General features: G+C 34.8%; 1 protein-coding gene across 5 annotated transcripts in view; it reads left to right on the top strand.

Annotated features, from left to right (window-relative positions):
• Positions 1-26,266, top strand: part of TSC22D2 (TSC22 domain family member 2) — a 51,876-nt gene that overhangs the window by 18,636 nt on the left and 6,974 nt on the right. For 2 of the 5 annotated variants that reach the window (XR_001713728.4, XR_001713727.4), the window contains one exon: positions 11,343-11,499. The exons of 2 other annotated variants lie outside the window; for them this stretch is intronic. Coding sequence is in view for 1 of the 3 variants with exons in the window: in XM_016942155.4 (XP_016797644.2) it covers positions 1,931-1,967 (37 nt within the window). In the remaining 2 variants the exon portion in view is untranslated. One more of the 5 variants, XM_016942155.4, reaches the window with a different exon arrangement.

Genomic DNA, 26,266 nt, shown 5'->3' on the forward strand with positions numbered 1-26,266 from the left:
AATTTTAAAATTATTGGATAAAAAAAGTCTTCTTATTTAAATAGCCTCAAGTATTTTGTGTAGGGAACGCCTTCCAGTATTTCCTATCATTGTTTCCTATGAGATTTTTTTTTTGAAGCTAGGAATAAATTAGAACTAAGCTGTTTATGTCATAAATACCATTGGTACCATATGAGACAATTTATTTTGTTTTGCTCATCTCTAAGAATCTTGGGTCCATCATTAACATCCACCAGTACTTGTTATCCCAAATGGTAAAACTCAAGTTATGCAACTTAGCTGATCTAGTTTTTGAATGCTTGGTGATAGGACTTGTAAAATTTTTTTATTGAAGTATAATTTGTATCGGAAAAGTGCACCATTCATAAATGTATAGCTCAAATTGAACACACCTGTGTGGCCAGCACCCAGATCAATACATAAAATATTATAAGCCCCTTTCATGTCCTCTTCATGCCCCCCATCAGTCACTTCCCCTCCCAATCCTAATTTCTAATGTGTTATATATGTAGGACCATACACTATGTGTTTTGTGTCTGACCTCTTTCATCCAGTATTGTATTTGAGATTCATCTGTATGGTTCTGCATAGTTGTAGATATGGACTATATAATTTTAAAGAATCACTCAAGTAGCTTATTTGTTGGAGATTGGTATTGGTTAAATGTTCTCTCCTAGTGATTATGCATAAGTATCTTGAGGATATGTACCTGAACCATTTTGTGACCAACCCCAATATATTCCTTACTAATTTGTACCTAGTACTTACATAATTTATTATCTGATTATATTTCAACCTGTTCCACTAAAAGACATCTAGTAGAGGATAGTCCAAGAAGCTAAAAATTATAGTATAGCTTTTTAATGATTGTCGCCTTTTATTCTTCCTCCCTCCCTCCCTCTTTCCTTCCTTCATTTCCTCCTTCCTTTCTTCTTCTCTTCCTCTCCTTCCTTCCTTTTATTTTACTTTTTAATCTGAAATAATTTTAGATTTAAAGTTGCAAAAATAGTGCTGAGGCTTCTTGTATGTCCTTTACCTAGCCTCCCTTAATGTTAACATGTTGTACAACCTTAGTACAATTATCAAAGTTAGGAAGTTAACATTGATAGAATACTATTAACTAAACTACAGATCTTATTTTAATTTTACCAAGTTTTCCACTTTTGTAAGTGTCCTTTTTCTGTTCCAGGATCCAATTCAGGATTCCACATTGTGTTTAGTCATTGTGTCTTCCATTTTAATTTGTAATATAGCACTGTTCCTTTATTGAACATAGGGAGTAGCAAGTCTGGTCTTACTGGTGTGGAGAGTCAGTTAACTAAGACTGCCTACAAATTTCCACCTTTTCTGCAGTGCTTACTACAGTTGCTATTCTCACAGGACTCTTTCATATCACGTATATAAATGTTTTCATCAGTAGTTTAGTTTGTAGTTCTTAAGTGGGGGATGGGGCAGGCCCAGGGTAGGAGGGGCAGGTAATCACTGGTACTTAGAGGATGAAAGCTTTATATATTCCCTCTAAAACTCATTTTTGGATCCCTGATTTAGATGGAAACCTCAGGGCGTGGTTATGTTCAGATGACATTAAATCAAGGAAGTGATAGCCATTGTGAATGACAGCATTTATAAATTTAACTGAAACAAATACAGAAATCAAGAAATTGGAAGAATTTATATGTAAATTCAGGGAGGTTGAAACCTAGGTTGACTAGGTATAGTAAAAAAAAAAAAAATACTTAGATATGTGTGTTAATGGCATTTTGTAGTATTGGTTAGCAAGTGACAGCGCTGCCACAAAAACTAATGTGATTTTAGGTGATGTTGAAATGATGGTGACTAATCTGTTGTACTACATTTCTACAGAACAGTTGTTCTAAATACAAAACTAACTAGAAAACCAAATTTCTTTATACTCTATTTGCATATCCAGGGGTATTTCAACAGGCAGGCCTGAGCGAGCTTACTGAAAAGTAAACAGATCCCTTGGGAACTGGTCTTGCCATCACTAGAAATAATACAACTATCTTCCTGTCTGTTAACCAGGGATGCTGATTTTAAGTGAAATTTAATTTTAGTTACATTTAAAATGCCTACTCTGGAGTTTTATTTCCCCAACTTTTCTAAATGGAAAAGAAAAGAGGTAAGTACAAGCATTGGAATTGAACTCCTTTACTTCTGTTTCGTCATTATTGGCTGTGATTATCAGTAAACCTGAAAGAGCTGTGTATTTGCTTAAGGAATGGAAGGCTAGCAAACTATTCTGCTTTTTTAGGGAAGAATTCCATGTCAGAGGCAGTAAATGTTGATCTGAATAGAGAAACCAATGGAGCTTCCCTCAGAAGAAAATGAGTGACAGTAAGCTTATTTGGAAATGAGAATTGCCATAGGAGTGGTGGTAAATGAAGCCCCACAAATAACTAGGCACCAGTTATCACCATGCTGATGATTTCAGCAGCATCTTAAAAACTAGTGAATTCTTCCTACCCAGGTGCCAAGGGGAGGTAGAGTAACTCATGGAGAAAAATAACTACACATTACAGACTGACTGGCAGAATTTAAGGTTAACTTCATTTAGAAATCATGGACTATATATATAAATGGGCATCAGTCTAGGCATAGTCATAGGACTGTAGGGAAAACCAGGTCTCCAAGTTTTTAAAAGCCACATGCTTGGTTATGAAATTGATGCTCTCAAAATATAATTCAAATTCTTGTTGATCTGGAAATAAGAATAGTGTGTAGGAAAGAAATAAATTGTATGTAGAGTGTAGTGAAGGTAGGTCATTGGGATTTTAATGGAAGATGAAAGAAGCCACTTAAAACTGTTTGAAACTCATGCCTACGGTGTTCTGAAAAGCTACTTGGGAAGTTCAGTAAAGTATTAGATGCTTGGTCATATTATAAAGTAGTCTCTTTAACAATACGTGTTTGTCCCCAATTATAGTTACTTGCTATTTAAGGCATTTTCCTGTTACCATCTTCAGTGGTCTTAGATCACCTTTTCCAACCAAAAGATTCTAAAGCCTTAAAAATCTCACTTTTTTAGAGTAACTCAGAATGAAGCTAAGGGAAAATACCAGGAACGTTTGCAATTACTTGACTCAGCAAAAGTTTGTTCTCCTATAATTAAATACTAGAAGAAACAATAAGATTTAGTAACTGCTTTCAGTGAGCTTGGTCTTAATATGGAAAATGGTAAATACATTATCACATGATTGAAAGTAATAACTCATATAAAATGTAAGCACTTCATATCTCTCAAGTACAGCTGGAGGGATTGGTCAAAGCTTCTTCAGGAGGTGGCTTTTGAGTTGGAAACTGAAAGGTGGGTAGAATTTGGTCAAGCAGAATTAAAGAACTGAGGGGAAGGGAACATTCCAGTTAGAGGAAATATTGTGCACCACTATGGAAGTACTGGCCTTACATGGTAAGGATAAAGTTAAATTTGGTAGGTGTATAACATTTGAAGACAGGAGAGGAGAGCAGTTAGATTAGAGACAGAGATTCTAGAAAGGTACTGAAGCCTGAATTAGGCAATGGGGATGAGATAGGAATTACAGGATTTTACAACTGATTGGTCATGATAGGGGAGCAGTCAAACTTGACTCCAAAGTGCCAAACCTAATTGACTGAGGGAATGCTGGTACTGTTAGAAAGTATTAGTGAAAGAATTAGTTTGGGAAGGAGAAAGTAGTGATGAGGTTTTTGTTTTTAGCTGTTTTTTTGGATGAGTTGATAAGCTGGTACAAAGTCAAGGTGAAAATATTTGGGGTGCAGCTGAGGCTGCAGACTTGCAGCTTGGTATAGAAATTAAAGCTAGTTGAGATTTGAGAATGTTTTATTAGAGTTCAAGCTTTAGGAAAGGCCAAGGTTGCCAAGGATTAGAGTAGGGTAAAGGGTCAAGCCAGGACCTTAGGCAATACCACCTGCATTTAGATAACAGAAGGAAGTCTGAAGAGGATGATTGGTTTTAGAGATTAGACCATTCTGAGGATATTATTTTCTAATCAAAAAGAAGAGAAAGGTCTGAATCTTTAATTTGAAGTAATTTCAAATTTACAGAAAAATTACAAGAATAGTTCAAAGAACTCAATCTTCTTACCACGATTCAGTGTTTGTTAACATTTTGTCATATTTGCTTTATCATCCTAACATATTATTTTAGGAACCACTAACAAGGTGAAACCCCATCTCTACTAAAAATACAAAAATTAGCCAGGCGTGGTGGCAGGCACCTATAGTCCCAGCTACTCGGGAGGCTGAGGCAAGAGAATAGCGTGAACTCAGGAGGCAGAGCTTGCAGTGAGCCGAGATCGCGCCACTGCACTCCAGCCTGGGTGACAGAGTGAGGCTCTGTCTCAAAAAAAAAAAAAAAAAAAAAAAAAAAAAGAGTAGATAGGAAATACCATATCCATTTAACTTCAGATACTTCAGCTTATGTTTCCTAAGAAGATTATTCTCTTACCAACAATATAATTACCAAATTCAGGGTATCTTATATTAATGTGCTATTATCAAATATGAATATACAGTGCATATTCAGATTTTGTCAGTTATTACAATAATGTCCTTCATAACCATTTTTTAACCTGTTGGAAGAGCCAGTATAGGTTCACCAATTATACTTAATTAAACAGTTGTCTTTTTCCCTTCCTGTCTTGTTTGAATATGTAAGTACTTGTGTTAGTCACCTAAAGGATTATTTAAAATTTAAATATTTAATAAAAAATGCAGTATTAATGTTTTTGGATAAAATACTAGGAAAAAAATGTACTTGCTTAGCTAGTTTGTACTATTGGGAGTATTCGAAAGGCAAGGGAGTACTGCCTAAAATCCAGCTGAAACGACTACTAGAATTGGTGAAGTTTTATAAGGGGAGGTCTTTTATTGCTCAGAGTTGGGTGGTGGGTGGCAAGAGTAGGAGAACATTTGGATATTAATGTGTCCCTTAGAATAGAAATTGAAGTATATTCATGTACTTCCCTTTCTGTACTGTGATTTTTATATGTATGTATTAAATTGGGCTTTTAATTATTTTGAGTTGGAAAAAATAGTGTAATTTGAAGACATTTTACATCACCACTTGGGTTTGCAAATTATGTATTGCTATCCTGTATATACTGTTGTATCCTCTTAGTTTTATTCTGGTAGTTGTGTTAGGTGGCTTGTCTGCTGCGAGATTTTTAACCACAAATCTAAATCTCATTATTCGAAGTGGTGTTTCACTGGACCCTAAACATCTCTTCTCTTAGCTTTTCTATGGCTAGCTGAAGTGGGACACTAAACATTCTGACATCTATTTTCGACACATTACCAGGTTTCAGAATTGGCAAAGAGAAATTATTTCTTAACTGCTCACCCACCATTATATATGCTTTCCACCCATATGTTTACCACCTTCCTCTTTAGTAAATTTAATATGTTATTTAATAAATTTCTAAACCTAAGTCACCCCAGCCTATTTTGAGATGTTTTGATAATTATTTTCAGGTGAAATTTTAGAAACAGTTTTGAAAAAGGTGGGAATAGCTGGTAAGGTCTCTTTATTATTTATTTATTTATTCATTTATTCAATTCTTTTTTTTTTTTCTTTTCACCAAATAGATTTTAGGTAAACCAAGGCTTTGAATAGAACAGAAAAGTGTATGTATGTTTGTACATGTGAACTAATTCGCCAAATTCGATGTATTTTTTTCTACCGAATCTAAAATTCTATTGAAGAGCTTTTTTTAAAAAAAATAAATAAATAAATAACTGAACTTGTTCAGACAAGAAAGAAATTTAAGGAACCTGGAATTGTTGAACCAGGATAAACATAGAACATCTTTTAGGGTTTCGTCATTGTTGTTGGTTTTCCATTCTAGTCCTCAGCAATTTAAAATTTTAAATTCACACCTCTTCAGTTGTATTTAAATCCGCAGTTGGGCAACCTTTTGGGAAGAAAGAAATATTAATGGAATTATTTTAGTTTTTTATTTTTATTAAGATTTGGGGTGGTAGGTAGAGGTAGAAGAAAGAGATGACTGACTCTATTCTAGCCTGACATCCTTTTTGTTTGTGTGCATAAACATGCTGATAGTATATTCCAAGTTACTCAAATCAGGGAATATATTAAATTTTTGTGATTGATACAGAGCTTTTAAATGCCTTAGCTTACCAAAAATTAGCTCCTGTGTTTAAACTTTAGTTGGCTACTTCTAAAGTATTTTTCATATTTGACAGAAATAAATTTAAATAAGTGATAATAATTTAGAATGTTTATCCATTAGTAAATATCCTCAAGAAATAACATTTTTATGCCAGTTTATCTCCCAGTTGTTTCAAAGTTTGAAGATTGTTGGTTATAAATACTAAAAGATTTGGAAGGTGCTATTGTATTTTTCACTTTTTAATTGTGTGATATTTGGCCCAAAAATAGTGGTGTCTTCACTAAGTTAAAGTATGTATGCAGACAGCATGGCTGTCAGTGTCCCCAGCTATTTATGTGGCCACATATTGAGAATTTTATTTGTAATTTCAGTATCAGTGCTAATGGCGGTATCCATAGTAGCTACGTATTTTCTACCAATAGCAAGATGTTCAGAATATATGTAACCTTTGTCGTAGAAGACAGAAACATCTTTCTGCATATCTGCCTGGTGATAAAGAAGGTATATTTTCCCTAGTCCTACACAGTATCGGAAGGGGAACAAGGAGGGAAAAGAGTTGCAGTGTCTGGCTGATAACACTCCTGTTTACAGTGATGCTAACCATTGGTCTTCAGAAAATTTCTGCGTTTATTTGCAGTAGCTGTTTTTATTTTGGATAGTACTTAGTCCAGAAAATGTTGCTAAATGTATTTTTCTAGAGTAGTCATAACTACTTTTGTTTCAAGAAATAAGAGATATCAACTCTTCAAAAAGCATAATATATTATGGTTTCTTTACAAGTTCTGTTTCTCCCAAGCACAGTGGCTCATGCCTGTAATCCCAGCACTTTGGAAGGCCAAGGTGGACAGATTGCTTGAGCTCAGGAGTTTGAGTCCAGCCTGGGCAACATGGCAAAACCTCATCTCTACAAAAAACACAAAAATTAGCCGGGTGTGATGGTGCATGCCTGTAATCCCAGCTACTTGGGAGGCTGAGGCACAAGAATTGCTTGAACCCACGAGGTAGAGGTTGCAGGGAGCCGAGATTGCACCACTGCACTCCAGGGCCACATAGCGAGACTCTGTCTCAAATAAATGTATAAATAAATGTTCCATTTCTTTTATGTTAGCTATTATTAAGCTCAGAGTCAAAAAATAGGAGGGTTTTTTTTTTTTTTTTTTTTTTTTTTGGGGACAGAGTCTTGCTCTGTCACCCAGGCTGGAATGCAGTGGCACAATGTTGGCTCACTGCAACCTCTGCCTTCTAGGTTTAAGTGATTCTCTTGCCTCCCGAGTAGCTGGGATTACAGGCACCACCACCACGCCCTGCTAATTTTTGTATTTTTCATAAAGACAGGGTTTCAGCACGCTGGCCAGGCTGGTCTCAAACTCCTGGCTTCAAGTGATCCACCCTGCCCTGACCTCTCAAAGTTCTGGGATTACACATGTGAGCCACTGTGTCCAACCCAAATATTCAGCTTTCTGTTAACAAAGCATGCAGTTCCTTATTATACATATATTTGAGTATTATGTAACTGGCTTCCACTTCCTTTGATTTTCCATTTTTAGAGGGAGCTCTACCTTTAATTTCAATATCTTTTTCCTTTGCCTTCTTTCTAAGCTGTTTCTACTCCTTTGAAAGGATCAAGTGTATAAATCATTTGAGAGTAAACATGTTAAAAATACCAATAGCCTGTCTTCTTAGAGCTGTTTTTCAAAGGTGTATTAATGAAATTCTTTAAGCTGTGTATTTGGTGTTTCTTCTACCAATAGGTGCATTTGCTATAATGCATAACATACCAAACACTTTATATATGTGTATATACATGTACTTATGCTTATATATGTATGTGTATATATGTACATATGCTTATATATGTATACATATATTTATATATATTTAGTTTCTGGCATAGCTAATTGTGTCTTAAATTATATCTTGGCTCAACCACAGATATATGAAGTTTCTTGTCATTGTGTGTTATGTGTCTTTTTATTTATTTATTTATTTATTTTGAGATGGAGTCTTGCTCTGTCACCCAAGCTGGAGTGCAATAGCACGATCTCGGCTCGCTGCAACCTCTGCCTCCCGGGTTCGAGCGATTCTCCTACCTCAGCCTCCCGAGTAGCTGGGATTACGGGCGCCCACCACCATGCCTGCCTAATTTTTGTATTTTTTAGTAGAGATGGGGTTTCTCCATGTTGGTCAGGCTGTTCTTGAACTCCTGACCTCAGGTGATCCACCACCTCTGTGGGATCCCAAAGTGCTGTGATTACAGGCGTAAGCCACTGCATCCGGCCTTTTTATATGTTAATTTTTTGGAACATACTGTCTTCTTAGCAGTTTTATTTTATTTAGGTACATTTGTACTAATTTTTAAAGTAAATTTATCTTTGATATTTTAAAGCTTATTTTTTCAATATATATAACCTATGGAATGACTCTGTGTAATTTATTGGAGGACATAAAGGGTTGCCCTGTTTCCCCCCTTTCTCCATTTAAAACTAAGTATTTCTGACCAAGCATTGGTTTATCATGGCTAGGATTTCTCCAAACAATGTAGTGAACTTTTTTGAACAGCAGGTTGAAAATCTGGCTATATTAGTGGGTAGTCTTATAGAATTTTCAGAATCTTTTAAGGAAATGTGGTTTAAACCTGAAAACAAAATTTTCTATCAAACTAAGATAAGCACATTCATTAAAAAACCAAGTTCCTTTAGGAACTCTTTTAGACCTGTTTGATTTAGCATATCCATTTTCAAGTAATTACTTGGAAATTATAAATCATCTACCTTCTTCCCCTTTCACTGTTTTTTTATTTTAATATAGTTTCACCTTCTCACAAAAGGAAATGATAAATAACTGTAGGGAATATTTGGGATTTGGTTTTGGTAGCAGTCTTGCCAGAGATTCAAGATTATGATTGATAATATTAGTACAGTTTTCTCATTAAATATTCATTTTTAGGAAGAATTCTAATTTTAAATTTTGAAGGGTATCTGGTTAATCTGAACGCTGTTCATCTGTACTTTAGTTACCCAATTTCATTTCAGGTTGTTAATAAGGATGTCCTACATGTTGGAATTTAATGACTTAAACTCTTGAAATATGACCCTGTACTTGGTAACAACTAATTTTGAAAATATATGCTTAGGAAAATTTTGATATATAACTTTTGTATCTTTTAAAACGTATACAGCTCTAAAGTCCTGATTTAACCATATATTTGTGTAATGTATACACCCTTAAAATTTTTTTTTGTAAGTTTCGTAGTAAAATAACTGCTTCATATGACTGGTTTAATTGTATCTTCCAAAAAGACTTTCCAAGCATTTACCATAACAAGGCTTTTTTTGTTGGCAGGCCCTTTAACAAAGGGTCAAGCAGTCGGCCCTTTAACAAAAGGTCAAGCAGTCGGCCCTTTAAATGACCTTAAATTAAAGCCTTGCAGACAAGCAGATTTACCAGCATTATAGATAAGTATTTCAGGAAGTATTTACTTTACTAAATATGACTGTATATTTGTCCTATAAAAAGTAAATCTTCAAAAGATTTTAAAAATTACAGTATTTTGGTTGATAGGAGATAAGAATTTTATTAAAACTTTCTTAAAACATTTGGTAATACATTAATGAAATGACCACAACTTTAAACGACCACTTATCCTCATAAATATGGATTTTTGCCTTCACCAGGTGATTACATTATAAAGCTGTGCTTTCACAGAAGACAAAATAAAGTTGTATGATTTATATTGAAGTCAAATGTGTTGTGAGATTACATTTGGAAAGATTATATTGGAAAAATTCTAATAGTTTTTCAGACTATGTGAGAGACTTAAGTGACCATGTGTAATAGAAAAGTTCCACTGAAAGTTAAAATCTGTAACAGCATGACCCAACCTGTACATTTGGGTCAAGTATCTTTTGAGATAGCTGCAGAGTTTCCTTTACAATGCTGTCTTTCAGTTTTCTATAGCTTTATGCGTATTGATCATCCTCAGTAAGGGCCCTTTTCTTTCCCCCATCCCTTCCGCCCCTTTATAGTGTTTTATTTAGGGGATTAATTTAGGCAAAACTATGCCCACAAATCTATGGGTTTCCTTTCCTATGGGTTACTGGCAACTAAAAATATAAATGTACATTCTTATCAGACAGAAAATGTTATTAATGATGTTATTCAGTGATTAACATAGATGCCCAATTGAAAGCTTTCTGGTAAAATTTAATAAATTTAACAGGATATTTTTAATGAAGTGATTTTTGCCATTATTAAATCTTCCTACCTCCAGTTTTCTTCCGTGCCCATATACAGGTGAGCAATAGGGACCACCGCTGCATAGGATACATTGTTATTCGGTTACATAAAGCACATAATAAAATTTAATTCTTGCCATTATGTTGTCTATTTTCAAAATTGGGGGTAGTAGAGACAGATGAAGATTTAGATATAGAAATGGAATTCTGTCTTAAGCACTTAAATGATCGGTATGGATTGTTACTGATCCAGCCACCCATGCTATAAGTCTAGAAACTCAGCCAGGCATGGTGGCTCATGCCTGTAATCCCAGCATTTTGGGAGGCCGAGGTAGGCAGATCACGAGGTCAGAGATCGAGACCATCCTGGCTAACACAGTGAAACCCCGTCTCTACTAAAAATACAAAAAAAAAAAAAAAAAATTAGCCAGGCGTGGTGGCACGTGCCTGTAATCCCACCTACTCGGGAGGCTGAGGCAGGAGAATTGCTTGAACCCAGGAGGTGGAGGTTGTAGTGAGCTGAGATCGCACCACTGCACTCCAGCCTGGGCGGCAGAGCGGGACTCCGTCTCAAAATAAATAAATAAATAAAATAAAATAAAATAAGAAACTCATATACATGGATGTGGACCAAACAATATAACTCAAATGCCTTTCTACAGGACTACAAAGCTGTCTGTATCAGGTTATGGTGTTAAATCATAATTTCTGGATCATGATCTTAAGCCTTTAATTGGTTCCATTTCTACTTTACTCTTTACTAACAAGTATCCTGATGGCCTGAAAATCCATGTTGAAATTTGAAGTTTGAATTTTCCAGATCAAATATGAAATTTATTTTCATTTTTTAAAGTACAAAATATCAGTTGTATAATCATGGTAAAACATAAAATTTTGCTATAAAAGATTTTTAAAGGCTATTTGATTAAAACATTTATTTACTTAAACTCTTTGCTAGAATTTTTTTTAGAATTCAGCATCGGAGGAGGAATGTGACATAATAATGATCGAAAGCCGAAAGTTTAAAAGTTGTGATGCCCTCACATGGTTGGAGGGTTATTCTAGCTTCTAAGGACTGAATGTTGTCCACAAGAGTGTCATCAGGTCATAAATTGGTAAGACTTAATGGCTTAGATTTTATGTATTATACCTGATGTTATTGTATTGAGATGAATATTTATGAACAAAATGAGCACATTGTGTAAGAGTATAGTATTAAATATAAGTTAAAACTTGGAATTTTAAATACTTGGAGTATGTAAGCCTTTCGAAGTCTCTTGAGGCTGAAGGCCGTATCTTTGCAGTGGTGTTTAGTAAATACATCAGTTTAAAAAAAGAAAGTGAAATCCTGTATTATAGTAAGATTATTAAAATATTGCTATTGCATCTGCTGTAGATGCCTACAATATAGTGAAGAACCCAAATACTTTTTAGGTGTTATACCAGGAGATATTTGAGAAATAATATATTCATCTTTTCTTTAAAAAAAATCCATTTTCTTAATAACATACAGCTTAATTTTATTGCTTTGGGGATTTTATTTCTTAATAAAAGACATGTTTCCTCTAAATGTCTAAAATAAAGCCAAGAAAATTTTTTCAATTCTTACATTGAGAATACCTAAGATGCCAATATCATATGAAAATGATATATTAGAAGTCATTGCACATTTTTTATATTCCCCGAAAATTAATTTTCTCTCAGTATTGTATTCTGCTTAGAAAAAAACTACTTTGTTTTGTGCAGTTTCTTATTTTGCTTTGTTTTACACAGCTGTATTTTGTAGGGGGACCATTGGAAGGATAGAGTTTAGCTCAGGATAAGACCTTATACCTTTTAATCTCAAGATTATAGTATTTTGCAGATGAAGAAAAGGAGTCTGGATTATTTGTCCAAGGTGATATAATTGTAGAATTCATATTTTCATTAAAGTGTGGTATGCATATCCTGCATGTCAGTCAAGAATTATTTGAAATTATTTATTTTCCAAAAAAGCCAGAAGGTATGGGTTGATATCAGCTAAACAGGCCACTATATATATTCCAACTTTATCCTTAACCAGAGATATGTTATTTTATCCTTTGCCCATTCTGCCTTTTGAATAATATTCTAAATTGTTTCTGATATAGTATTCCATGACTTCATTACATTCTGTAAGCTTAAGTCCCTTAAGCCAGTAATTGCAATCAATAGTAGTCTGGAAGGAAATACAACAAACTAATTAAGTTATCTCTTATTCCGTATACTTTTCTATTTTCTTTATTTTCTATAATCTACATAACTTTGATAATCAGGAAAATAACTTCTAATTTCTCTAGTATAGGATATCCATATGTAGTAGTCAGTGGCTGGGGTTCAGGAGATCATGAACCATGTGAGATTTTGGGTAGAATTTTTTTATGTTCACTTTTCTGTGAAAGGTTCAGAGCATTTGTCAGATTTTTTTTTCAGAGCATTTGTCAAATTTTCATCTGTCAAAAACAGTTAAGAAACATTGCTAGTGAATGTTTTGTGTCAAAAGGACAATCCTTGTTAGACACCTAAGTATGAGTCGTGAAAGAAATTTCTAATAAGAACATTGGTCATATGACTTCTACTGATGTTTATTCAATGCTGGGTTACTATAAATGCCCATTAGACTGATGGGACAAATCAGAGCCAAGCCACATTTAGTTTAGGAATTTCGTACTGTCAGTCTCTGTGCTCAAAGGTCAATTGGATTTTTCTGCAGAGTAGTCGTGTTTTGGCTATTGAGTGTCAGGCACTGTGCTGAATATTTTTGGCACATTATCTCATTTAATTTTCACAAAGTCATATATTAATAGATATTATCAATATCCTCAGTTTACGGAGAAGAAAATTGAAAGCTTAGGGAAGTTAAGTAACTTGCTCAAGTCGCATAGCCATTGAGTGGTGGAGCTAGAATTCAAATCTTATTACTGACAGGAACCTGGGTATCAGTATGCTGGTATCCTCTGAAAATTTGAAGGATAAGATAAAGGAGAATTTTACATTGTATGAAGATGTGAATTCATAAATTTGATTTATCTTGAACTTAAGTAGCAATGGGTCATCCTCCATTACAAAACTATCTTTTAAAGTATTTGCCAAAAAATAAATGTTGGAGGTTGCTTACTATCTAAAAGTTAAGTATTAATTGCATTAAAAAATAAATTCTTTTTCAGGTTTAATACTTATGAATATAAGCAAATATATGTGTATTTTTTTTTAGAAAAGTCTTAGTACTTATTACAATAGTATTATTAAGGAACTCACCCTTTAATATTTAGGATTTATAAACAGCAAACACTAGGAAGCATTAATTTAAAAAGCAGCTTTGAACTGCAGATATTTCTTGGGATAGTGGGATATATTGCATGTAAAACCCTTATTAAATGCTATGTGAGAGTTTTCCATTTGCCTTTAGTTGCGAATTAATTCTACTGAGAAACCTCCTTTTTTGCCCACTTTTAAAGCATTTATCAGGCAAAAATTAATTTTTTGGGATACATGAGGTTTTTTGGTTTTGTTTTCCTTTGTACTTTGTCATATCCTTTTTGTTGATTTAATTTTACTCTCCAGTGAGCTCCACATCTTATAACCTTTTCCCTGTTTTTAAGTATTAATAATAAAAGGTTGAATCTGCAATAATAGTACTGCTTAAAACCATAAGAATTTGTTTGCTCCTGAGTGATGTTGAAATAGTCTGCAGAGCTAGTATAAACTGTTTCTTTAGCACCACGATTAAAAATGCACAAACAACTTGATAGGTCATCAGAATATGAGAATTCTATCTAAAAGTCTTTTTATATATATATAAAATATATATATAAAATACATATAAACATATAAAATACATTTGTACCCCGACTTCTGTAGTAGTAATATGTTTGCCTTTTCAAAATTCAAACTGGGAAGTTTGGAAAATAGAATAAGAATAATCATACTTAATCCAAGTTTTTAACACAATTACCATCTTAGTGTTTGCATATTCCCAGACTTGGAATACATATATATTAATAGTTGCAATCATGGTAGATAAGTAGATTTTCAATAGTTTTTAAACTGTGTAGTTAAAACTAAAGCTAATACTGATATGTGATACGTTTTTAATTTTGAACTGATATTTGATATTTTGACATCTGTGATAGCATTCCCTCCTGTTTTTCCTTCTACCTTGCTGGTTGTTGCTTCTCAGACCATTTGGCAGGCTTTCCCTTCTGTCTGCTCTTTTAAATATTATTGGAGGCCGGGCATGGTGGCTCATGTCTATAATCCCAGCACTTTAGGAGGCTGAGGTGGGCAGATGACTTGAGCCCAGGAGTTCAAGACCAGCCTGGACAACATAGGGAGACCCCGTCTCTACATAAATAATTTGCTGGGCGTGGTGGTGCACATCTGTGGTCTCAGCTACTTGGGAGGCTGAGGTGGAAGGATTGCTTGGGCCTGAGAGGTCAAGGCTGCAGTGAGCCATGATCGCACCACTCCACTCCAGCCTGGGCAACAGAGTGAGACTCAGTCTCAATCAATCAATCAGTCAATAAATGGAGTCATCAGAATGCTGTCTTCTTACATTCTTCATCGTGGTAAGAGCTTATAGATGGCTTCCATGCACATATCATCTTTATGCTATAGGAAGTCACCTGTATGCTCTAAGGTGCTCAAACCCATTACTTCCAGCCTAGGCATCTCTCCTTACATTCAAACTTACCTGATCTCTCATAGCCGGTTAATCACAAAGTACTGCCATATCTGCCTCCTGAGTGTTTTGCCAGCCTATCCATCTCTTGTCCTCATTCAGTGTACTATCCTTTCTTATGTGAAAATGCAACAACCTTCTGACTAGTCCTTGTCGTTTGAGTTTTCTAATGTGGCCAACTGCACCTACTGTTCTTTTTACTTGGAACATTTTTTTGTACCTATCTTTTTTTTCTCCACCCAACTGTGGCACTTCCTCTACTAATTCTTTCCTGATCCAAGAGCTTATGTGCCCCCAGAACACCCTCTAAAATCTTGCTCTGTCTTAGCACTTATCACACTTAATATCTTATATATCTCCTGCACTAATTGTAAACTCACAAACTCTGGAATTATGTTGATTTGACGTTGTATCCCCAGGGTCTGAGAAATGTTTAAGTTCATTACAACCCCTTTGGAATGTGGCATCACAAAATTTGGTGTCTGAAAATAATGTTAGAGATTATTGTATACAATTAGAGACAAGACTGAAATGTAGAAACCACATTACCTAACTCCTAAGTCAGTGTTTCTTGTGTATTTCATGACATTTAGATTTTGACCACTATAAATTATTACGGCAAGTTATTAGGTAACATAGTAAGTGTTTACCATATGCCAGATACTAATGCATTATCTCACTGAATCTCAGTACCCGGTCCTATTATTGTCCTTTGGGGAGGCTAAATATTAGCTTGTCTAAAGTCATATCTCAGTTTTGGTGCAGTGGCTCAAGCCTGTAATCCCAGCACTTTGAGAGTCCAAGGCAGGAGGATTGCTTCAGGCCAGGAGTTTAGGAGCAGCTTGAGTAACCCTGTCTCTACCTGCAAAAAAGAAAAATTAGCTAGACATGATGGCACATGCCTGTAATCCCACTGAGGCAGAAGGATCACTTGAGCCCAGGAGTTTAAGGCAGCAGAGAGCTATGATGGCGCCATTGCATTCCAACCTGGAAGACAGCAAGACTATGTGTTATAAAATAAGGTGAGAGATGGGATTCAAACCTGGGTATAACTCCAGAACCAATGCCCTTTTATTTAATATCACCTCTCAGAATTTATCTTGTGAGTTTTGAATTATAAAACTGAGTTAGAAGGGAATTTAATGGTCATTTATTCTAACCACCTATCCTATACTTGGATCATGTCTACAGTGTTCCTTTCAAGTTGTCATCCAGCCTCTGAATACCTCCAGTGATGTCTTACTTTTGCATCCTGGTCTCTTTTTGTATTTATAAACCTCTCATAAACCCTTTCTGTAAAATAGGGAATCTTAAAATGTGAAGCAGAAAAATCAGATGATTGCCATCACTTAAAGCATATATAAGCAGCACTAAAAAGTCTGTGGAGACATTGAACTGGGTACATCCTCTAGATATTTCTGTATTTTCATAGCTGCTATAATCAAGAATGTGGTTTCCAGTTCATGGCCGTAAGTCACTGGTTTTAGTACATAGTCATAAAGTTCTTTTTCAAAAATGGATAAGGAGACATTGCTTAATAACTTAGAGATCACAAGGACGTTTCTCTACTTATTGATTCTAGTGATGATACAAGGACTTCATGGGAAACCTTTATATGTGACCTGATCCTCAATGTAAAAAGAGTGAAATAAATGTGAATGACTTCAGACTCCTGGATCTAGTTTACATATAACTTGCACTTATTCATGAGTCATGCTTAAAGGCATGGTAGTTTGAATTGTCTTTTTTATCTGACCAAAAGCATTTAGGATTTTTAATTCACCCTTTAGACTTAATTTTGATTCAATAGAGAGTGAGATTAGTCAGCTGAGAGAACACATAGATACTTATGAGGCATGATTATACAATCAAGCTTTTCACCAGATTTACAAATGGTTTCTCCTTAAATCCATGATTCTAATGTAAAAAAGTCTCTGTCAAGGTTTTTATCTTAAGATCATTAAGTTTTTAACATCCACTTTATTATCCATGAAGTCTTCTATGATTTAGTCATCACCATGATCAGTATATGGAGTTACCAAGTTTCACTGGCCATGGCAGCAGTAACCTGGAAATTCATAGAGCCTAGCCCTTTTCTGTTACTCAAACTTGAACCCGTTTTTCTATTTACATCAGTTGCCTATATTACATAGAAACTGGCGCACTTTCCTTCTTTCTCAGTAGGTAACAACCAGATGCAAGGAACATCAAAAACCTACCTTTATTGGGGAGAAAAAAATTCTCGAGGTCTGCCCATATTTTACTGTGTTCCAGCGATACCCTTAATTAGTTTCTAATAGTTTAAATAGTTGGTTAATTTCTTAGATCTTTGTCCTGGCATGATGAGCTCAATATAACATCTGTTTATACCAAACTTATAAAATATAATTAGATAATATATTGTAAGTTGTATTCTGTCTTTTTCTTCAAGTAATATGTTTACTATCAATTATATGCAGAGTAGTGTTGTAATAAGTAGACCCTGGAGATGGACAGTTTCTGCTTTTAAGGTTTAATTCAAGAGAAAGGAACATTTGATAAAGACAAAAAAATTATGGACGAATCAGAGAAGTGGAGCCTGTTGGCAAGAAAGGAAGAAGGCTAAGGAAAATGTAGGTGGAGCATTCCATCTCAAGTGACAGTCTTATCTCTGGAATCTAAATCGATTTAACAAATTTCAGGTCATGATGTAAGTGTAGAATTCATCATAAAAGATTTCACACAAACTATTGTAAAATTCTGTCATTCACCATGTCTAAATTATTAGAATTATTACCTAAAAGAATTCAAGGACATGAATCTAGACTGAAATGATAAAAACTTAGATGTTAAACTTTTTGTCTCTGAAAATGTGCCTACTTGAGTGCAGTTTTGCTTGAGTGAAAAAAACCTAACGACCCTTTAGATTTTATAGTAGTGCTATTTTTTTACTTTATGTCAGAATCCCTTTGAATAAAGTAATTCTAAAGCAGTGATTCTCAGCTAGGGTAATAATTTTTTTAAAAGCAAACAACACGTTATACCACTTTTCTTATTTGCTTTTAGTAATATTTATTGTTGAATTTTCATATAACACTACTAAAGGAAGACCTGGGATATTTTTAAATACTCTTTTTGGAAATTTTTATTTGAATTAAATTAGTTATATTTCAGTGGGCTTTGGAAAAATTTCCCACAGTAAGTTAAGATTATTTTACTCTAAATAATGAAACATCGAGATCCCAAAGAAGATCCGTAAGAATGTTATTAATGTCCAATCCACGGGAATCCTGTGTTTAATATGCCTTGTACAGGAGAATCGCTTGAACCCAGGAGGCGGAGGTTGCACTGAGCAGAGATCGCGCCATTGCACTCCAGCCTGGGTGACAAGAGCAAGACTCTGTCTCAAAAATAATAATAATAATAATAAGCCTTGTAAATGTAAATCAAGTCAAACAATTTTTATTAACATATATTTTGTGGCTGCATTAAATCTTTAACATTTAATTGAATACAAAAAATCAATTAAGGAATAACTAGGATTTTATTTTGGGTGAAACAAATATAAAACCTGTTTCTTAATACTAATCATAATTGATTTTTATTCATGTTTCACTGCCTTGGGAGATTAACTCTTATTTAATTTTCCCAAGATACACTGGGAAAGTAGACCTTATAAAGTGTCAAAGTCCAAATTGATCCAAATGATAAAAGGAACTAATTGGGTTGTTGGTGCATACTGTTGTAAACAGTCTCACATAATCCTTATAGCCGTCCTTTAAGATATGTACAACTGTATCCCATTTTATAGTTGAGGAAACTAGTTTCAGTATGTTAACTTGCTAGGATCACCCCACTAGTAAGTGGTTGGAGTTTGGATTAAAAGTCAGCTAGCCTCACGCCTGTAATTCCAGCACTTTGGGAGGCTGAGACAGGCGGATGACGAGGTCAGGAGTTCGAGACCAGCCTGGCCAACACAGTGAAACCCCATTTCTACTAAAAATACAAAAATTAGCTGGGCATGGTGGTGCACACCTGTAGTCCCAGCTACTCGGGAGGCTGAGGCAGGAGAATCGCTTGAACCTGGGAGGTGGAGGTTGTGGTGAGCTGAGATCGTGCCACTGCACTCCAGCCTGGGCAACAGATCGAGACTCCATCTCAAAAAAAAAAAAAAAAAATCAGCTAGTCTAATTCTAAAGTCTATGCTTTTAAGCCATTTTATTATTCTGTGTGAATTCAACTTTTTGCTTAGACAACTGCTGAGTGAGAAACTGTCTTACCCCTTAGAATGTCTGACCCCAGAATGAAGTAGAGAAGAAAAAATACTTTAGACAAGAGATAATAAACTGAAACGTAGACAACTTTAATTCTTCAGGGCCTGTATTTAGAGTGTTGCCTTTATATTTGTTGAAAGTGAAAAATGTAATCCTTGGCTGGGTACGGTGGCACGCGCCTATAATCCCAACATTTTGGGAAGCCAAGGCAGGAGGATCACTTGAGCCCAGGAGTTTGAAACCAGCATGGGCAACAGAGTGAGATCTGTCTTTACAAACAAGTCAAAACATTTTTAAAAAGAAAGATGTAATTCTTTGCTCAAACCCAAGCCACTATAATTTTAAAAAACATTCCAAATGGAAAACATTCATTGATTTATTAAAAATAAAGACTAGGCTTTCCCCCCACCCCCAATATGATATATTCTGTTCATTTCATTAAGGAATGATGGCCATGCTTGTACTCTCCCTTTAGTCTAAATCAGAATCAAGCAACTGTCTCTTTAAAAACCCCATGATATTCTTCTGAGTTTAGCCCTATTTTGAAACGGTCCCTTGACAACCTTTATTTATTACTGTACTTGGACTTTGGGGGGCAGATTAGGAAGGAGACTTGGTAGCAAAGAAAAATTAGTTAATAACTTTGGAGCAAATTCTAGTCACGAAATTCTAGTGACTAGCCTAATATAATTTTACTTTGTCAAATATATTGTTCATAGAATTATGCTTTTTCTAGAAAGCTATTTTAACTAACATTTCTGCACTTTCAAGAAATAGGCATAAAGAAAAGAAATAGGCAAAATGAAAAGATGAGCAAAAATTATGTGCTTTTCACTGGTATTTGGCTTTTGGTATATACATATACCAAAGGGGATAGTCTCATTTTTACTTTAGTCAGGCCTCACTGTAGAAATGGGATTGAGAAGATATTTAAACAAGGCGTCTAAACAAGAATGACTTTAATAAAAAGAAATAATATGTTGAATGCTTGAGAAAGAGGAGGCAAATGTGAGGCCATTAGATGAAAAGAATAAGTAGCATTCCTAAGAATAGTTTCTTCCCAAGCCCATCTTTTTCCATGACTCTTTACATGTTAGTGTTCTCCAGTGTTTTGGCCCCACTTGTCTTTTCATTGTTTATGCAAGTTTGTTTTCTCCTATGGTTTGAGTCGCCTACTGCATTCTTACAACTTTCAAATCTAGACTTCTAGGCCAGAGATTACTCTGGAGTTCTCAATACCTATTTCCAGCAGCCTTCTCTCTATATTTCTCCAATAGGATTCTACATTTCCATGTCTCCAAATTCAGTAGTCCCAAGTGAAACTTAAATTTCTTTTCTCGTCTTTATTTGCAGTGCTTTATTTGCACCACCTACTCCCCACCCCACTTCATCCCCCCGCCAAATCTAGCCACCTTTCTGTGATACACCAGCCAACTCCTAGTTGCTCCAAGAATAAAGCCCCAGGCATCCTTAGCATTTTCTTTGTCACAGATAGTCTCTTTCCCTTATCATCTCACTGATCTCTCAAGATTCTGTGTGCTTCAATTGACACTTGAAATATGTTCTAATCCCTCTCACCCTGTTTTTCCTCTGAGGTACCAGTGTACATCTAAGTCTAGGTAACTGTCAGTCTTACACTATTTTTCCAGTCACCAAGAAATAATTTAAAGTAGCAGGTATTATAGTGTCGAGTTTTTAATTTGGGCTTACATCCCTTGGTATGTATTATTCACTCCTCAATAATGTGCTGTCATCAGATTAGGTAGTTGCTGCTATGTAAACAGTAAAATGAAATCTCTTTCAAGAGAGCCTGCTCTAAATGTTAAGTACTTCAATATCAAGGAAAATGCCACCCTCCTCATACCCCTTTCTCCTGTCCTTTCTTAGGTCTTACTCAGAGGAAGGAAATAATCTTTTCAACCTGTTAAACTTTGCCTATTGTTAGTCTATTAAGAAATAATGATTTCATCTAATAAGAAATAATGCTACGTAGGATGACTGGTTCCTGTAATCCTAGCTACTCAGGAGGCCGAGGTGGGAGGATTGCTTTAGCCTAGGAGTTAGAGACCAACCTGGGCAACAGGGTGAGGCCCTGTTTCTAAACAACAAATTTTAAAAATCAGCTGAGAATGGTGGTGCACACCTGTAGTTCCAGCTGCTTGGGTGACTGCGACTGAAGCAGGAGGATTGCTTGAGCCCAGGAGTTTGAGGCTGCAGTGAACCATGATCATGCCACTGCACTCCAGCCTGGGCATCACAAGACCCCATCTCTATAAAAACAACAACTAGCTAGCACACAAAGTCAAGTATCTTAAATAAATGTAATTCCAATATAACATTTAATTATTAACTTGAAATAGGATATTAATTAAACTTAGTTTGTTTGGAATATTTGGACTGTAATAGTGAAATTGCTGTGCAAATTTTACTTTTGTATCAGTCTTCAATTTCTCCAGACTAAATTCTTATCTCTTCCATTTTGAATGTTTTAATAGATTTTTAGTTCAGCTAGTTTTAAAACGAAGTTTCTTTAAAATGGCTCTACAAGAAAAAAGTAATTTTATCAGAATTTTACTACCAAATATTAAAATGATCCCCCCAAAATATCATAACTTGGAAATGTGAAAGAGATCTGGAAAAAGAAGATAATGTTAATTTTAATCTTGTATATATATATATATAATTAGGGGATACATTTTTAATGTAACATTTTTATTGTGTAAGTTTACATGACTTTTTGTATTATAGATCTTTACCACAAATTTTTACCATTTGCTTACCAGATTTACTTTGAATAAACAGAAATCGCTGTACTGGGAGCTATAAACATAATTTACATCACATTCTCAGATGGTTATAATTCACTCTAAACCAAGAAACAGGATTTTTACAAATCACAAATATCACTTATGTTGATCATTATTTTGTTTGTTGAATATAGTACCTTATCTTGCAGAATGAAATAGTTGCTAGAGAAAATAGAGTTGGCACCTCTTCCCTCCTTTCTCCCTTTCCTATTTTCTGTCATTGCTTTTCCTGTCTGCCATTTGTTCATGTCTGGAGTTTACACTGTAAAAGATAACTCCTTCATGAGTCATTTTCATTTTGGAACATGTTTTTCATTGTTCTTCAAAATGTAGTAAAAGTACTCTTGCTTCTATCTCTGTCCTGCATCCGCCTGCCTTCCCAAACAGCCACTTTCTTAATGTGTGTATATCCTTCTTTATGTGTATATAAGCAAATCAATGTATATTATCTTCTTTAATGTAAATTATAATGTATTGTGCACACATCTGTACCTTTACTTTTAAAGATCTCCAGAATACATTGTTCCCATCTCAGTACTAGAAAAGTATCTTTGTGGTTTTTTAATAGATGCATACTATTTAATTGAATGGATGGCTACACCATGATTCATTTAACCAGAAGCATTGCTGTTATAAACAGTGTTGTAATGAGTAGCCTTGTTAACATTATTTGCTGTGTATATAAAATATCTAGAGGATAAATTCCAAGATGAATGATTGCTGGCTCAGAGAGTGAATAATTAAGGGGAGGTTGGGAGAGAAGAGAGAAAAGGAGAGAAATCTGTTTTGGAAAATAGTATTACATTATAGTTTTAATTTGTATTTTTATTTTATGATTCAGATGTTGAGTATTTTTTCATGTCTTTCTTGTTAATGTTCAGTGTGAATTCTCCCCATTTTTCTATTGGGCATCTGGTCTTAACAGATTTTAGGAAAATTTATTAGAGACTTTTTAACTTTAAAAAAAAATTAGACATGCAGTTACATAGTCCTTTCCCACCAAAGTATTAAAGAAATTCTAATTAAATGTGTTTATTTAAAGTTCTTAGTACAGATGATAAGACTGACTCTAGACAAAGGGGGTCTAAGGTAGGAGATGGACTTCGTATAGATTGCATGCTCTTTAATCTACGCTTTACTGGCTAGTCATTTGACTAAAATTAACAAGATAAATATAAAATATGCTGAGGGCATTGGTGAACAAGGTTTTTGTAGAAGATGCTGACAATAAATATCAATCATTATATAAATATTTAACTGAGTTTTTAATAGTTCCTTGGTAAAGGCATTCATCACACCATTGCAGGACTGGCTACTTGAGAAAAAGTAACACTTAAGTTTTGTAAGTAGAAATTTTACCTGCTTGCTCAGGATGAATAATAGCTTTAAAATAACTTATTTTGTGTTACTGCTAATAATAATCTCTATGGGGCATTTTGGGTTTTTTTTTATCATGAAATTAAACATTATTTGTTTTACATTGGTAGAACTGATGGTCAATAATTAGAATAACATAACATTTTGAGTTCTTAGTTTAATTTATTATTAACTTCACCCAAGTTTTATTCTTAACCATAGAGGTTTGCATTCAGCCAGAGGTTGTCTATATGAATTTTATTTATTTAGGCCCTTTTGAAAGGAAAATTGTTATTTGTTCTTAAATTAAGCTGTAAATATTTTTTAGTCTCCTCTTACAGAAGAGTGGTGGATTTTTAAAATTATATTTAACCTCACAAGTTTACTGAACTGTAGATTCATTAGATTTATTCCTTTGTAATCAGTGACTCGCATTTTCTTAATTTTCTTTCTAAAAAAATAAAACATGCATTTGTTAGAGAATAGGCAAAATGTTACCCAGGTTAGAATTAATGCATTTTAGTAGTAATGATGTTATTACAGTGCTTATTTTGGGAGATGGGAGTGGGTGGAATAAAAGTTATAGATGATTTACTGGAAACAGTGTATGATTCCTTAGGACTGCCCCCAAAGAAAGGTATAGCTTCCTTCTACTTGTGAGTTTCTGAAGAATCAGTTTTAGTTGGTTTGGGCAAGGGGGTGTGAGCATGAAGTATGCCAGATTTACCAACTTAAAGGAGTTTGTATTACAAAAGATTTGATTGTGTAATTTGGAGAGTTCCTGTAGTGCATTTATAGTTGTGATTGTAACTCAATGCAAAGTTAGAGGAGTCTTTGAGTAAAGCAAGGCATTTATTTTATTTATTTATTTTTTGCAGTATTTTAATTAAAGATACATAAAATTTTTAAGGCATCTTCAGCTTTCTAACAAACCAGAAGAACATTTTCGTTCTTAGCAATTAGGTAAACTGTATCAGCTATAAAAAGATCACTAAGCAAGTGCCTTTTCTAAGAGGTTCCCTCCCTTATTCTCAGAGCTGAACCTCTTCTAGGAATTTGCCAGATAAGATAAATGGCATGTTCTGAGCATGGTTTAATCTTTGGATCCATGCTTATGGTTTCACAACTTAACATTTGGTACTTAGTTAAAGCACTCTTAATAATATACATAATTCTGGATTTATTTCAGGTCATTAGAGATTATTTTTTCACAGTCTTACTATTATGGAAGAAAATATGTGTGTTTTGACATTAGGTCCAGGTTTGAATCCTGTTCCTAGTATTGTGTCTTTGAGCAAGTTACTTGACCTCACTTTCCTCAACTGTAAAATGAGAATGTTGCTCAGGCTTATTGTAAGGACTCATTAAGATAAAGGTGTGCCTGCCCTAAAATAGACAATCATTAAGTGTTCTTTTCCTCTATCTTGTTGATTTGTTAATTAGCATTTATATCTAGGGAAAGACAAAGTAGTCAAAATATGTCCATTTTGAAAAAGAGAAGTAGTTCTCTTATTTTTTTTAGAGACAGATCTGGCTCTGTCACCCAGGCTGGAGTGCAGTAATGAACCCTGAGCTCCTGGGCTCAAGCAGTCTTCCCACACAGCCTCCTGAGTAACTAGGACCATGGGCTTGCTTTCTTTTCTCTTTTCTTTCTTTTCTTTCATGGGTTCTCACTATGTTGCCCGGGCTGAATTTTTTTATTTTAAATAAGTAGTCACCATGTCTCTGTCCACATTACTGCAGATAAAGAAAAAAGTTGGTTTCTCATAGTTTTTTAAAAATAGAGATCAAGGCTGGGCGTGGTGGCTCACGCCTGTAATCCCAGCACTTTGGGAGGCGAAGGCAGGCAGATCATCTGAGGTCGGGAGTTCGAGACCAGCCTGACCAACATAGAGAAACCCCGTCTCCACTAAAAATACAAAATTAGCTGGGCGTGGTGGCACATACCTGTAATCCCAGCTACTCGGGAGGCCGAGGCAGGAGACTCGCTTGAACCCGGGAGGAGGAGGTTGCGGTGAGCCGAGATCGCGCCATTTCACCCCAGCCTGGGCAACGAGAGTGAAACTCTGTCTCAAAAAAAAAAAAAAAGAGAGAGAGATTAAATTAGATTACCTTTTTCTTTAGTGATTTTAACTTGTGACAAAGTTGGAAATTCTTCATCCATCCTCTTGCTTTCTCAGTAATGTTGCAAGTAATCTCATGGTAAGAGTAAGGAAACCTAGGAGGAAAAGCTGTGGTGGAGAGCCAGTTAGGATCAATTAAAAGATGAACAGCATGGAAAGCCAACCTGCCTTACTGTAGCATTGATACTCTGAGTTATACTTTTTCTGTGAGTGTAAGTATAATTAGCTTTAAACACTGAATTCAAGCTCATTTAGTTATTTTGGAGCAGCAATTCCAGTAAATAAATATTTTCTTGTAGGTCTTTCTTACTTTCCACAGCTCTATATTTCTGTTCATTCTCTCCATATCCACAATTTTTAATGCATCTGTAAATGCTAATAAATGTTTGATTTTTATTCTAAGAATGATTCATAGTAAATGGAAAGTTTATTTTTAAAAATTATCTTTTGACTTTATTTAGCATTTCCAGTTTACCATAATAGTTTAAAAAAGAAAATTCTGAACTCATTTTTCCCTCATGCTTCTGTAGCAGTAATTGTAACACTTGATTTAAAATTGACTTATTTCAGTTTGAGTATGTATCTATACATACACACTAATCTGAAATATTTATACTACCACCATTGTAGGGTACCGGGTATAT

This window comes from Pan troglodytes, chromosome 2 (genome assembly GCF_028858775.2).
Source record: "Pan troglodytes isolate AG18354 chromosome 2, NHGRI_mPanTro3-v2.0_pri, whole genome shotgun sequence".
Lineage (NCBI taxonomy): Eukaryota > Metazoa > Chordata > Mammalia > Primates > Hominidae > Pan > Pan troglodytes.